The sequence below is a fragment of the Cucurbita pepo genome, chromosome LG04 (assembly GCF_002806865.2).
Source record: "Cucurbita pepo subsp. pepo cultivar mu-cu-16 chromosome LG04, ASM280686v2, whole genome shotgun sequence".
NCBI classification, from domain to species: Eukaryota; Viridiplantae; Streptophyta; class Magnoliopsida; order Cucurbitales; family Cucurbitaceae; genus Cucurbita; species Cucurbita pepo.
The window spans coordinates 6,818,139-6,830,638 of record NC_036641.1 but is presented as its reverse complement, the minus strand read 5'-3'; the positions used below and the strand labels follow the sequence as shown (position 1 = coordinate 6,830,638).

At 41.0% G+C, this 12,500-nt stretch overlaps 3 protein-coding genes and 1 non-coding gene across 10 annotated transcripts; 1 reads left to right on the top strand and 3 right to left on the bottom strand.

Moving 5' to 3' along the window:
• Positions 1-924: 924 nt before the first annotated feature.
• LOC111792460 (cytochrome b561 and DOMON domain-containing protein At5g47530-like) lies at positions 925-2,475 on the top strand. The gene is made up of 2 exons (XM_023673947.1): positions 925-1,569; positions 1,717-2,475. The coding sequence occupies exons 1-2, from the start codon at positions 964-966 to the stop codon at positions 2,278-2,280; spliced, it is 1,170 nt and encodes a 389-aa protein (XP_023529715.1). The 5' UTR covers positions 925-963; the 3' UTR covers positions 2,281-2,475.
• A 423-nt stretch (positions 2,476-2,898) lies between these two features.
• Positions 2,899-2,979, bottom strand: TRNAL-CAG. Its single transcript has one exon. It is a non-coding gene; the product is annotated as a tRNA-Leu (tRNA).
• Positions 2,980-3,943: 964 nt separating this feature from the next.
• LOC111792413 (BTB/POZ domain-containing protein At5g48130-like) lies at positions 3,944-7,770 on the bottom strand. Of its 7 annotated transcripts, XM_023673850.1 has the most exons (6): positions 7,387-7,770; positions 7,028-7,309; positions 6,667-6,939; positions 6,517-6,586; positions 5,261-6,415; positions 3,944-5,177 (listed from the first exon to the last, which is right to left on the bottom strand). In XM_023673850.1, the coding sequence occupies exons 3-6, from the start codon at positions 6,885-6,887 to the stop codon at positions 4,446-4,448; spliced, it is 2,178 nt and encodes a 725-aa protein (XP_023529618.1). In that variant the 5' UTR covers positions 6,888-6,939; positions 7,028-7,309; positions 7,387-7,770; the 3' UTR covers positions 3,944-4,445. The 7 variants fall into 7 exon arrangements, with proteins under 7 accessions (XP_023529618.1, XP_023529617.1, XP_023529621.1 ...); XM_023673849.1 differs by lacking the exon at positions 7,387-7,770 and having other exon boundaries at positions 7,028-7,366; XM_023673853.1 differs by lacking the exon at positions 7,387-7,770 and having other exon boundaries at positions 6,667-6,839; positions 7,028-7,366.
• A 104-nt stretch (positions 7,771-7,874) lies between these two features.
• Positions 7,875-9,749, bottom strand: LOC111792438 (protein DGCR14-like). The gene has a single exon (XM_023673902.1). The coding sequence runs from the start codon at positions 9,607-9,609 to the stop codon at positions 8,083-8,085; it is 1,527 nt and encodes a 508-aa protein (XP_023529670.1). The 5' UTR covers positions 9,610-9,749; the 3' UTR covers positions 7,875-8,082.
• Between the last annotated feature and the right edge of the window lie 2,751 nt (positions 9,750-12,500).

Sequence of the window (12,500 nt, the reverse complement as noted above, 5' to 3'; positions counted from 1 at the left end):
TTAATTTATTTGATTATAAATAAGATAACTTTCACACCATTTAGGTGTGGTGGATTAATCAAACATTCACAAATACAAAACCTTTAGTCAATATTCTCCTTGCATTTTCTCTATCATGTTCTTTGTGTGCATCTAGATCGAGTCTGTGTGTTGTTGTGCGATCCTAACAAATCGACCCATATTAACTTACATATCATGATTATTTTTAAAATATGTACTAATTGTAAAATTATTTAAAAAAAAAAAAATTAAAAAGTGTTTTTGAAGTTTTTAAAAACGTTTATTTTTTACCTCTAAAACTGACCTGACCGTACATGATTGATAGTCTAGATTGGTCGAGTTATCAGACTATATTAACCACTCTTATTTCCTACAACGTACATGATTGATAGAATCACTAATGTAGGAAGGTTGGTCAACCTGATGCAAGAGAGACGCGAACAAAATCTTCCAGCCAACTGAACCTCCTCCATCCCTCGAGACCAATTTAGATAGTAGCTACCGTTATCTTTATCCCGTCCTACAAAGGTAACTCCGAAACTACGATTACGTTGACTAGATTAAAGACTAAATTAGGGTCTACACATTAATTAATCCTTTCCCACTAATTAACAACTTCTAATTTCACACGGTTTGGAATATTATTGGCTTTTTCCATAAAATAATGGGGTTAGTGGACATGTGATGATTATTAATTTTAATAATCTTCTTAATTAATTAATTAATTAAACTAATTATTCTGATTCTTATTTACTTAATAACCTTATTTAAATAATAAAAATAAATTAAAAATAAATTAATTTCAACATGGGAGAATAAGACAAAACGGGGTCAAAGTTTGAAAAGTGTTCAAACAAAGTGGAAGATTAAACCCTACGCGTGGACTCTGCATTTCATCTTCTTTCCTCTATAAATTCATTCATCTTCTCCTCTGTTTCTCATTCTCCATCATTCTAATCCGCCATGGAAACCAAACTCCAAACCTTCCTCAATGCTCTGCTTCTCTTCTCTCTCTGCCTCTCTGCCGCTGGGCAGACTTGCAAAAACCATAATTTCGCCAGCAATGAAGTCTTTGCGGCCTGTGTGGATCATCCTGTCCTTAATTCTTTCCTCCATTGGACCTTTCATCCATCCAACACCTCCTTCAGGATGGCCTTCCGACGCCCTTCCACCTCTCCCAATCAATGGATTGCTTGGGCCATTAACCCAAATGCCCTCGCCATGTTTGGCTCTCAAGCTCTTATAGCCTACCCGAACTCCTCTGGCCTCCCTCACGTTTACACTTCCAGCATCGACCTCCCTTCTCCGACTATGCAACAGAGCCGCTTGAGCTTTGAGGTTCCTCAACTCTCCGCCACTTATGACAACAACGAAATGACCATTTTTGCAACCATTTCTCTTCCCCCCGGCATGACCACCGTCAATCAGGTCTGGCAGGAAGGTCCCATGGCGCAGGGTTCTCCTCTCCCCCACGCCTTCACTGGCGATAATAGAAGGTCCCTCGCTACTCTGGATTTGCTTACTGGGTCGACCACGGCGGCGGTGGATTCTGTTCTTAGGAGGAGAAACGTAAGTGGGTTTGAATTTGAATTTGAATTTGAATTTGAATGAATTGTGGGGTTTTGATGATATGGGTCTGTTTTAATCTTCCCATTTGCAAAACCCTTTTGGGGATTTCGATAAATTCTAACACCCAATTGGGATTTGGATTCTCAGATTCACGGAGTGCTGAATGCGGTCAGCTGGGGGACTTTGATGCCAATGGGAGCCATTTTCGCAAGGTATTTGAAGGTGTTCAAGGCGGCAGATCCAGCCTGGTTTTACCTTCACGTGGCCTGCCAGACCTCCGCCTACGCCGTGGGAGTTGCCGGCTGGGCCACCGGAATCAAACTCGGCGGCGAGTCGGCAGCGGTTCAGTACAACACCCATCGTAACATTGGGATTGCTCTGTTCGTGTTGGGAAGTGTTCAGGTATTCGCTCTGCTTTTGAGGCCGAAGAAGGATCATAAGTACAGAATCTACTGGAACATTTACCATCACTCCATGGGATACAGCGTGATCATCATGAGCATCATCAATGTGTTCGAAGGCTTCAAAATCTTGAGCCCCGACAATAAATGGAGACGGGCTTACAGCGGAGTGATCATCTTGCTGGGCGCTGTGGCGTTGGTGCTGGAAGCTATTACATGGTTCATTGTGATCAAGAGAAGGAGATCCAACTCCAACAAGTTCCCACACAACATCTCTCCCCACACTGCTAAAGTAGAAAACAGAGTATAATCAGCTCCCCTGTTTTCTGTTTGTTCTTCGCAAATTTCATAGTTTATCTTTTGATTCATACGTGAGAGTGTTAGTGTTTGCTTTTCTTTATACCTATTTTTGTAAAGATAGAGTGCTTCTTTGCTTATCATTCATGATTGTATTTGTGGAACATTGTTTTCCATTGTATCAATAAACGAATCTCTTTGCTTCAAAGAGAGAATTTTGTTAAGATTTGTTGTATTATAAACCTATCTGTTCGTGTAAGGTACAATTTTATGTTTTGATGAACGTGTTTTGTTCTAAAAGTTAGAAAGATCGAGGCTGCAACCATAATCATGTCATACCGTATGGTCATTCTCGCTTATTTGAAGACAATTTTGAGGCCAAGATGAGTTTCTTAAGGCTGGAACAATTAACGAGGCTAACCCGTCTAACCCTAATTAGACTCTGTTTAGTTGGAGTGCTTCTTTGCTTTCTAACTTCACATATGTCTGTTAATATGCTAATGGTAGATAGATATTTTAGTTAAGATAAGTACATTTTTATTAATATTAGGACACAAAATGATATTTAATAAATGAATTTTTATTAAAAAACAATGAAAATTGGAGAACAAAAAAAAAGTTGGTAAAAAGTTGTCAAGAATGGGATTCGAACCCATGCCCTTTCGGACCAGTACCTGAAACTGGCGCCTTAGACCAACTCGGCCATCTTGACTTGTCGACTTGGTTGGTAACTGAAATTTTAAATACTGTTATTTTATCTTTTAGAACAACAATTCGGGAAGGAAGCTAAATATTGATGCGCGGACCTAAGGTTGTTTGGTTCGTCACATAAACGGGAGCAGGCGATTTTGCCCCTCTTTACTGTGTTTGAATAACACACAATAAATGCACAAACAAAGGAATAGCATATCGGGTCAGGTTGGTCAGAAGTCTTCTTTGGTAAGACGGTCATCGATTTTGTCCGGATCCTCATTTTCTTCCGAAACAAAGGGAAGGAACTGTAAGAACCCAGAATGAGACTTTACAGTAAGGAAAGAAGAGTACAGAAAAAAGTACATAAAGGAGATAGTGAAGCAGGTTGTCACCCACGGTACGCACTAGAAGAGTCCACTCTTTTGTTTAGATTGTCTGTTTGTAAACCGGTTCTGGTTCAGTAGCTCAGGGTTTCGGTGGAGTCAGTTAAAGAAATATACTTCTAATGTCAAATCGGGATCCACTAGGACAGAAATCAAGCATTGGGTCAAACTCGTCTTTGGTGTCAAGGTAATAAATAGCTATGAATAGTCATCGAATCCCGGGAAAGAAAGGCTAGAAGGAAGAATGAATGGGACCTATTATGGGACATACAATGCATTACGTATGTCAAGCTATTCCATTGCTTGCCCCTTCCTTTCGCTACTGAATCTGAACCTATTTTCCTGATTTATGAACCTGTTAAAACGAAACTCAAGGGATAATGATTATGTAGCATTTATTCTAACCTAGCGAACAAAAATCGAACTTCACAAATACTTTTGAGATAGTCATTAACCTCTCTACCGTCGTTTTATAAGAAAATTGTGAGAAAATGAGAGAACATTTTGAAAGAACTTATTGAAAATGTCGATTACATTAAAATATATGGACAAGGGAGTATACACGCTTAGTCGAGAGAGGTTTGATAACTAATTGGTTCCCCTATAACATATTATATAAACAACAAACCTAATTACATGACATTAACATAGAATGCTCGAGCGTGGCTTGAGTACGCGGCCATAAGCAACATTGCCCTAGACAAGCAAGTCCAAAACCCTTCTCATGTAACAAACATTGCATAATAACTGATCTATGTCGACGACATAAAAAAGGTTGTTGTTAGCTACTTTTCAAGCTTCTGGTTTCGACCTTTTCTAGAGCCTCTCGAGTGGTTTGGGGAACGAAAAGTCTCGATTGGCACGACTATGGCAATGGCATATCCATAGGGCAGTAATATAGAGAGTAGATGACTTTTGGAGCTCACTACTTGGTTTATTTGGTGACCTTTGGTGGTGAACAGTTGAAGTATAGATGTTTGAACTGAGTACTTTGAATGATTACTACTATCACTGATACTTTCTGTACTTCTTTAACATACTAGAGTTTACAGGAAGTTATAGTCTCCATAACTGGTTTCTACGAACCAGTTTGCGTTCTCATTTACAAGTCGAGTCGATGGTTGATCTGATATATCGACCTACGCCAAAGGACGGGAAACCCCGATTTTGTTTTCTGTTTCTGACCCCCAAATAGACGAATTCCGCTGAAGATCTTAAACAGACGACTTGCATAGTTTCTTTGAGCAGAAAAGTTAACCGAACCAATGCACCCTGTCACTTGTTCATGTGTGTTCCTTTTCTTGCTGGAGTATCTACTTTCCACATCAGTTAGTTTTGTTCTTCCTTCTGCTTTACTGCTTGACATTGTATCTGTTTTCTTTGATATTGTCTGCCACTGGACGCTCTTCTTCAAGGAAACCAACTCTTGTTCGAGATTCTGGATTCGGAAACTTGTCGACTCGTACTCCTTTCTCGAGGATTCATGTGCCTGCATCACATGGTCCTTCTGTAGCAAGAAGCTTAACGTTCTTCGGCTTGGATCAGCTCCATCTGTATAAGGACTGTCTCGTAGATTCTGGCTGTTCGAGTTCAGATATCTAGAGCTTGAAAGACTCCCTGAGAATTCTCCATAAGGTGCAAATCTAAATGAACTCGAACACTCTTTGAACGCCTGTTGAGTATTCAATTGCTGAACGAAAAGCGCTTGAACTATCAGACGGAGCGGCATCAACTCGTTTTGAACAGCCTCGATGCACGCCTCTTGTGATAGCTTCTGGCAGTTGAGATACTTACAGACAGCCCATTTTTCCTCTTGGGACAGTTGTGTCTGTGCCTGCAAAACAAAATAGATGAGCTAATGGATCTAAACCACATTTCAAAAAGCATTTCATGAAGAAGAGAACAGATAAGATTTACCTGCAGGAATGTGTTTACTGCCCAATAAAGGTGGTTGTGATTCTCTCGCCACGAAGCAGGCACTTTTTCGATAAGTTCCACAAATCGTTTTTGTCCGAGTTTCGGATCGGGAGCTATGAAGGTTAGATACTCATCCCACAACTCAGCCACGAGTGAGTTGCTTCCTGAATGGTTATGATTCATCTTCATGTTAGAAGATACAAAGGACTCTAATATCTTCTCCATTGTAGCTAACTCGACGCTGGAAGAAACCGAGTCCGACCCGGTTTTCGGTAGGAGGAAGTCTTCGACTTGGGCAAAGTGTAATACTGATGCAATCTGGTCTTGTAGTTTCTGCAGGCTGTTACTTTTGAGACCAATTTCAAGTGATTTTGAAAGTAATGCAAAGTAAAAGCCTACAGGAACCACTCTACTGGTCCTCTGTCCCATAGGGAGAAGATCAAGAAGACCTTGCAAGATAAACATAACCTTCTCACTTGCTTCATCATCATCTACAACTTTCTCATCAGTACTCTCCCAGAACTGGCGCGTTTTTTGCGAAAGAATCCATTTGTTAGCGTAGAAAACGATGATCGGGCTCACGTATTTTTCTTTCATACCTTGTCTTCTCAAGGATCCCACAACTCTTTTGAAGAATTCAAATGGTAGAGCAATGAGGTCCTTGATCCAAAGATCTTGGCACAAGATTTCTTTCACTATTTCACAGCTCCAAACCTGACTGGCCAATGCATCCATTGTAATGACTGGTTGGTCTCGCCTTTTCTCGGGGTCTAGAATCTCCATGCAAGCCATGAAGGCAAGAGATTCGATGCATCGGCTTACAATTAACAGCTCCTCGGACCAGGGAAGCAATTGTTGGCACTTTTGGAGTATGATTAGTGTATCGTCCCAGCTTTGGAAGACCACTTGGTTTAAATAGATATCGAATCGCTCGCAAAGGTTACCGGAATAGTAATCATCTGTCATTTCAAGAAACTCCGCAGCACATCGGAGGGCTGCTACGTTAAAAGGATCAACAAGAGTAGAGGAGCCATAGATGAAGAGTGCAAGTAATTCAAAGGTTTCTGGGCCACCGGGAAAGTCCGATGGGAGCTCATACTCGGTCGATTCATTTAGCCTTTTCTGGAAGTATCCACTCTTGGACAGGAGAGGATGCTGCAAAAACAAAAAAACAACAGTCTTGCTTAATTGAATATGAATATAAAGAGTACTATCCATTGATGTATTTCCCAAAAATCCTCCAGATTCATCTTTACCTTGTGCAAGTTGAAGGTTCTATCACCAACTCGAATCCGTATAGAAACAGGCAAACCAGTTTCTTGGCTCCTGAGACATCATCCACTTATCAGAAATCAAAAGCGAAATGAAAGACGAAGCAATATAATCTCAAAAAAAGTGAACCCAACCATGAAATGATCTTGATCTTGAGCAAAACCCCGATATTCGGTGAAGTGAAAGGACTAGAGGCCACTGAGCTGACTTTGGGGCTGATCACTGCCATCAACATAGTTCCTAATAGACCTTCAAACCAGAATTTATGAAAGTTTCTGAGAGCTGAGCGAGTTGGGAAATCTTTGAACTGAAGCAAATTCCGATAGCGAGTAACGTTACGCCTTCTTATGGCCATAAATGGTAAGCACCCATTTCAGGAATCGAAGAAATAAGTACATCTAAAGATCCTAGAATCCATAAACCAGTGCAAAATGAGGAAAACGGAAGAGAGAAAAGAGGGGAAAAGAGGGGAATTGTACAAGTTTGTCCACATACATTCGTGCAGTTTTTATTCCTTCCAAGTCAAAAGTCAAATGCACACGAGTGTAATCTCCATACCCATATTTTAAGGCTTCAAAAACGTTCTCGATTGCTGAAAAGTTGAATTCTTGAACTTCTAAAACGCCTCGGCCATTAGAATAAGCTTGGCTTTCTCCCTCTTTCGCTGTTATGTGAACCACAATTTGGGCTCTCTTCGTCGCTTTCCTTTTGTATCCATTCATATATTATAATTTTTGCATTTGAGTAGGTGAATCAGATCTGACGGAGAACCAAAACCTGCAAAAGATAATCAGAAGAAATCAGCAAAGAGTTAAAATAATAATGAGAAAGAGGTGAATTGAGGAAGAAGTTACATGGTAAACGCCAGCACACCCATGACGGCACGGCTTCTGAAAGCTCGGGAGAATGCTTTGGAAAGAGGGCGGCGCTTGCTTTCTCGCAGCATTTTCTCAATCCCCAGAACTTACTTTTGTGAAGTTCACTGCAGAGTGAGATACTGTACAACTTCTTCAATAATCAAATGCTCTCCTTCACATTTTACGCTACCTTATAACTTCAGAGGGAAGATTCTTTCTGTCATCCATTAAGCACAGAAATATGTAATACAAGTTGAGTCTACAGCCAGAAACTATTCTAATAATCCTTGAATCAGTGACTGATAGTATGTCGCCTTGACTAGCGACAATCGTACTTCGTGTTCATACACCGGTCCTCAGCAGAAAATTCCCTGCATTCAACTACAATACTCAAACATACATTTCATGAACGATGAAATCCAGTGCAGTGTAAAAGGTTAACAATATCAGTTAATTTAATCATCAGCTGGAAGTTGAAACAAATGTATGTGCAGAAATGGATCGGAGCAGTCACATTATAAGATTTCAGGCTATCACATGGTCGGTTCATTTGTTGTCTAGAATCCAACAAATTTAGCAACCTCTTTACATCGACATCGAAAATGTTATAAAATATAAGTGATTTAAGGAAAGGGTTTAAAGATAGAATTATTAGAATACATGGACCAATTCATATTGAATGGAAACATTACATCACCAAGCAGGATTAGAACCTTCTTTAACAGAAGGTGACCTAGATCCAAAGCTCCCATCTCTTGCAAATCTAGACAAACTCCTCCCGCTTTTAGGGGTTGCTGAACTCGGGCTTCGACCTCTGTAACTGGCACGAAGGGTTTCATCAAATGAAGATGTCGACTTCGCTATTGCATTCCTTACAAACTTCTGGGCGGCTGGAGAGAGGGTCCTTCGAACACTTGGGCTCGCACTTCCCCCTCTAACGGGTGATGGCAACGGTGGCTTCTGAAACATCTTTGATTTCTCCCTTAGCTTTCGTGCAGCCTCCCTTGAAAGTGAATGAGCCTTCTCATCTCTTGCAGGTGGACAAGGAATATTATAACGTGGCCCATCAACTGTACCACCAATGTCAATAGGCGTCTCCTCAGGATCAAGTCTCAGGGGTGTTCCTTCAATCTCACCCCACGTGATAAATGGAGATTCATCAACACCGGGAGCAGGGGACGGCGTTCGGACAAAACCGTAGCCATTCTCAGCCTTTTTCCCTGATTCTACATAAAATGGATTTGGGGTCTTCCTTAAATCCTCCAAATCATACTTCTTCAGTCTATCGCCGTCTCTATTAGACACAGGATATGGAGTAGATCCAGCCACAGGGGTATAGAGCACTTCAACTGTACCATCGCCTTTTGGCCTTGAGTCCATCAATTTACCATGGAACCGAGTGCTAGTTCGGTTAATTTCCTTGGTAAGGCCCTTCAATCTAACAGCCATTTCTTCCTCTGTCAGTGGAGCCTCACCTCTGTCGGATGGATGATACATCAACAAATTTTTTGCAGTATACTTCCATCCTTCCAAGGTACTTGGCGGCTGATCGGAAGTCCCATAACCATCAGTTATTCTATCTCTTTTTACATCCTCAATTGACTTCATAACTTCCTTTTCACCCTCCGTCAAATATGCGTATCTCTCCTTCCTCTTCCTATTATCTTTGTCAAGAATTTTGGAAAAGCTAAAATTATCCTCGCTCGTATATTGCCTAAAAAACTCATCGAGCGACAACGATTCATCCACCACCTTACCATCACAACCACCCTCCTCCGTTTCACCGGCAATATCACTTTTACCAAAGAGGGGGGTTTTCGGGGTTTTACCCTCAAATCCATCAAAAGAGGTAAAACTTCTCATAAAAGTGGAACCAGGTGTCTGGGACTTACCATCAGGGTTCAAACGTTTAACCTTCTGGCCACGACGCTCCATGATCTTCAACTGCGCATCTCGAATTAGAATCGGGTCTTCACTTTTAATCGCTTCAAGCCAATCGAGACGATCTCTGAGCTTCGAGATGTCGGGAAAGTAATCCCGCTCTATAATATTCTCTATCGCTTCTACATAGGCATCCTCATCAAGAACCTTGGGATGTTTCCTAGAGCTCCGAGGCGTAATCGAAGACGAACTCGGCAGATTTTGGATCGCATTCTCGGAAACCGTCGACGGCGAGGGGGATGAGATATGTCGGGGAGAGTGTCCCGGAGAAAGAAGCATGATTGAACAGCTAATTCAACGAATTCCGATCAAAATACTTGAATCAATCGAGAGAAAACTCGACGTTCTTCCAATTCCGATGAAGATTGGGACAAATTATGGGCTCTCTGGACTCTAGGGTTTATAATACTTCGATTTGATTAACGAAGCAAAATTTGAGACTGTCACCGACTATCTCCCAATCGTTTGCAACACGTGCGAATGTCAACAGTCACACGTGCCTTAGTATTTTTATTGCTGAAAGGCCCTGGAATTGTTTAGAATTTTCAAGTTGGTCCCTAGATTATTCCTAACTGGCAAAATGGTAAAAATTGGGTCGAGTTTATAAATTAAACGAATTAGGTTAAATTAATAAAAATACCTTTAAATCTTGTATTTTATCTTAAAAATATTGTTACACCCGTTTAATTTTAGATGAAAATTGTTAATATTTTAAAAATACCATTTAAATTTTAAAATTTTCATTAATAATTTTTAACTGGTAGAAAACTTGAAAAACATTTTAAATTTCTTTTAAAAAAAATACTTAACATTAAAAAGTTTTGACACAATTTTTTGTTCCCATATTGATGATAAGAATTTTTTAAAACTTTTTTTTATAAGGGTAAAGGGTGTTTATGTGTGATATCCTATATTGGTTGGGGAGGAGAATGAAATACCCTTTGTAATGGTGTGGAAACCTTTCTTCCGTAGACGCGTTTTAAAGCCGTGAGGGGAAGCTCGAAAGGAAAAACCCAAACAAGATAATGTCTGCTAGTAGTGGACCTGGACCGTTATAAATGGTATCAGAGCCAGACATCGGACGATGTGCCAGTGAGGAGGCTATTTTTCGAAGGGGGTAGACACAAGGTGGTGTGCCGGTAAGGACACTGGGCCCCGAAGGGGGTAGACACAAGGAGGTGTGTAAGTAAGGACGTTGGGCCCCGAAGGGGGTGGATTTGGTAGGGGTTCCATATTGATTGAAGAAATGAACAAGTGACAATGTGGACGTTGAGCCATGAAGGGGGGGGGGGGGGAAACCTTTTAAAGCCTTGAGGGGAAACCCGAAAGAGAAAGACCAAAGAGGACGCTGAGCCGCCCTGAAGCGGGGTAGATTGTGACAAAGGGTGTGGAAACTTTTCCCTAACAGACACGTTTTAAAGTCTTGAGGGGAAACCCGAAAGAGAAAGGCCAAAGAGGACGCTGGACCGCTCTGAAGCGGGGTAGATTGTGACAAAGGGTGTGGAAACTTTTCCCTAACAGACACTTTTTAAAGTCTCGAGGGGAAAGCCCAAAGAGGACAATATCTAATAGCCGTGGACCTGGGCCGTTACAGTTGGAATTATAATCCCCAAGGTAGGGTTAAATTCATGTTTGTTTCTTATTCCCGTAAAAGGAGGAGAAACTAAGAAGATAAAACATAAGACATCAAATACCGACGTCTTGTATTTAATATAAAACTTAGTTTTGCAATTAGTTTTATCGTCTTAAATATATTACCGAACACATTTTGAACATTTGTTTAAATTGAAATTCAATCTCTAAATTTACTCTCGAATACATATGTGTGAATATGAAATACAACACGCTAAGCATGCTATCATAAGTCAAAGAAACGAAGACTAGTTTACTCCAGATACGAGATTTGTCGCTTGGGCGATCTACTACGTCAGACTCTTTTTCTTCGAGATTCAAGTCTCAGCATTGTCGATCCGTCAAATTATCATGAATCATCAGAGCAACAAACAGAGCCACGTCGGCCTTTTATCTAACAAATGCATCCCTTCTAGAAGTCGGGATCCATTTGTCACCACATTTCGCTCTACCCCGCCCAAGAGAGTGTGAGAGAGGCAACGATAGGGGCAATGCAGGAGCAAGCGCATTTATTCCTGCTTCATTTGACAATACGTAGGCAACATGTTCTCTCGAGGTGAACAACCCATTCTCACACGCTCTCCCCCACTCAATTTTGGCTATCTTTCCTGCAGTAATGTCGCCATCCCATAAGGACTTGCGTTGTGCTCAATCTGGCATCTTGTCAACGCATGTCTCAGTGTCACAACCTCAAATCTTCGGCCCAAATGAGCACAAACGCCCCATACCTCGAGGCTCAAGCATGATTAGGCATTCAAAAAACGACGATAAGATATACCATTAAACCATTGTTTTATTGGACACAAAATTTTTTTTACCCATTAAATAAATATCATAACAAATTTAAACTTAATTCTTTTGCCCGAGTGAAAAATTTTCCCTAACAAACATGTTTTAAAATTGTGAGACTGACGATGATACATAACGAGTTAAAGCGGACAATATTTATTAACGGTGGACTTGAGTTGTTAAAATTGATATTAGAGCCAGACACGGGACAGTGTGCTAGCAAAGACGTTGACCTCCAAGGGGGTGAATTGTAAGATCCCATATCAATGGGAGAGGCAACAAAACATTTTTTATAAGGGTGTGAAAACCTGTAACGACACAGGAGAACCCATTGGGGACGTAAACGTACTCGAAGCGAGCCGGCAAGGGTACAGGAGAACCCATCTTTAGAAGCCCCACTTCAAGAACAGTCAGTAAATGCGAACCCAAATCCGGGAATAGGAGTTCTCCATCTGGTCTACTGAGAGCAAACTTTGATACTCCGAAAGTACCTAATATGACTGTGATGATGGGACTGATGCAATCCATGGCACAGACAAATGGGCAATTGACACATCCTGACCTTAAAGCAAAGTGCCAGGCAGACGACTCATCACAATCGGGGGACGTAGACGCATTTTAAAGCCTTGAGGGGAAGCCCGGAAGGGAAAGCTCAAAGAAGACAATATCTGCTAGCAGTGGATCTGGGTCGTTACAAAACCTTTCCCTAACAAACATGTTTTAAAATTGTGAGACTGAAGATGATACGA

Excerpts from the sequence above, each read along its gene's own strand:
- LOC111792460 (XM_023673947.1), top strand. The coding sequence starts at position 964 with ATGGAAACCAAACTCCAAACCTTCCTCAATGCTCTGCTTCTCTTCTCT. Across the intron at positions 1,570-1,716 it reads CTGTTCTTAGGAGGAGAAAC|ATTCACGGAGTGCTGAATGC; the intron begins GTAAGTGGGTTT and ends TTGGATTCTCAG.
- LOC111792413 (XM_023673850.1), bottom strand. The coding sequence starts at position 6,887 with ATGGCCATAAGAAGGCGTAACGTTACTCGCTATCGGAATTTGCTTCAG. Across the intron at positions 6,416-6,516 it reads GAACCTTCAACTTGCACAAG|CATCCTCTCCTGTCCAAGAG; the intron begins GTAAAGATGAAT and ends TTGTTTTTGCAG. Across the intron at positions 5,178-5,260 it reads CAGTAAACACATTCCTGCAG|GCACAGACACAACTGTCCCA; the intron begins GTAAATCTTATC and ends TTTGTTTTGCAG.
- LOC111792438 (XM_023673902.1), bottom strand. The coding sequence starts at position 9,609 with ATGCTTCTTTCTCCGGGACACTCTCCCCGACATATCTCATCCCCCTCG.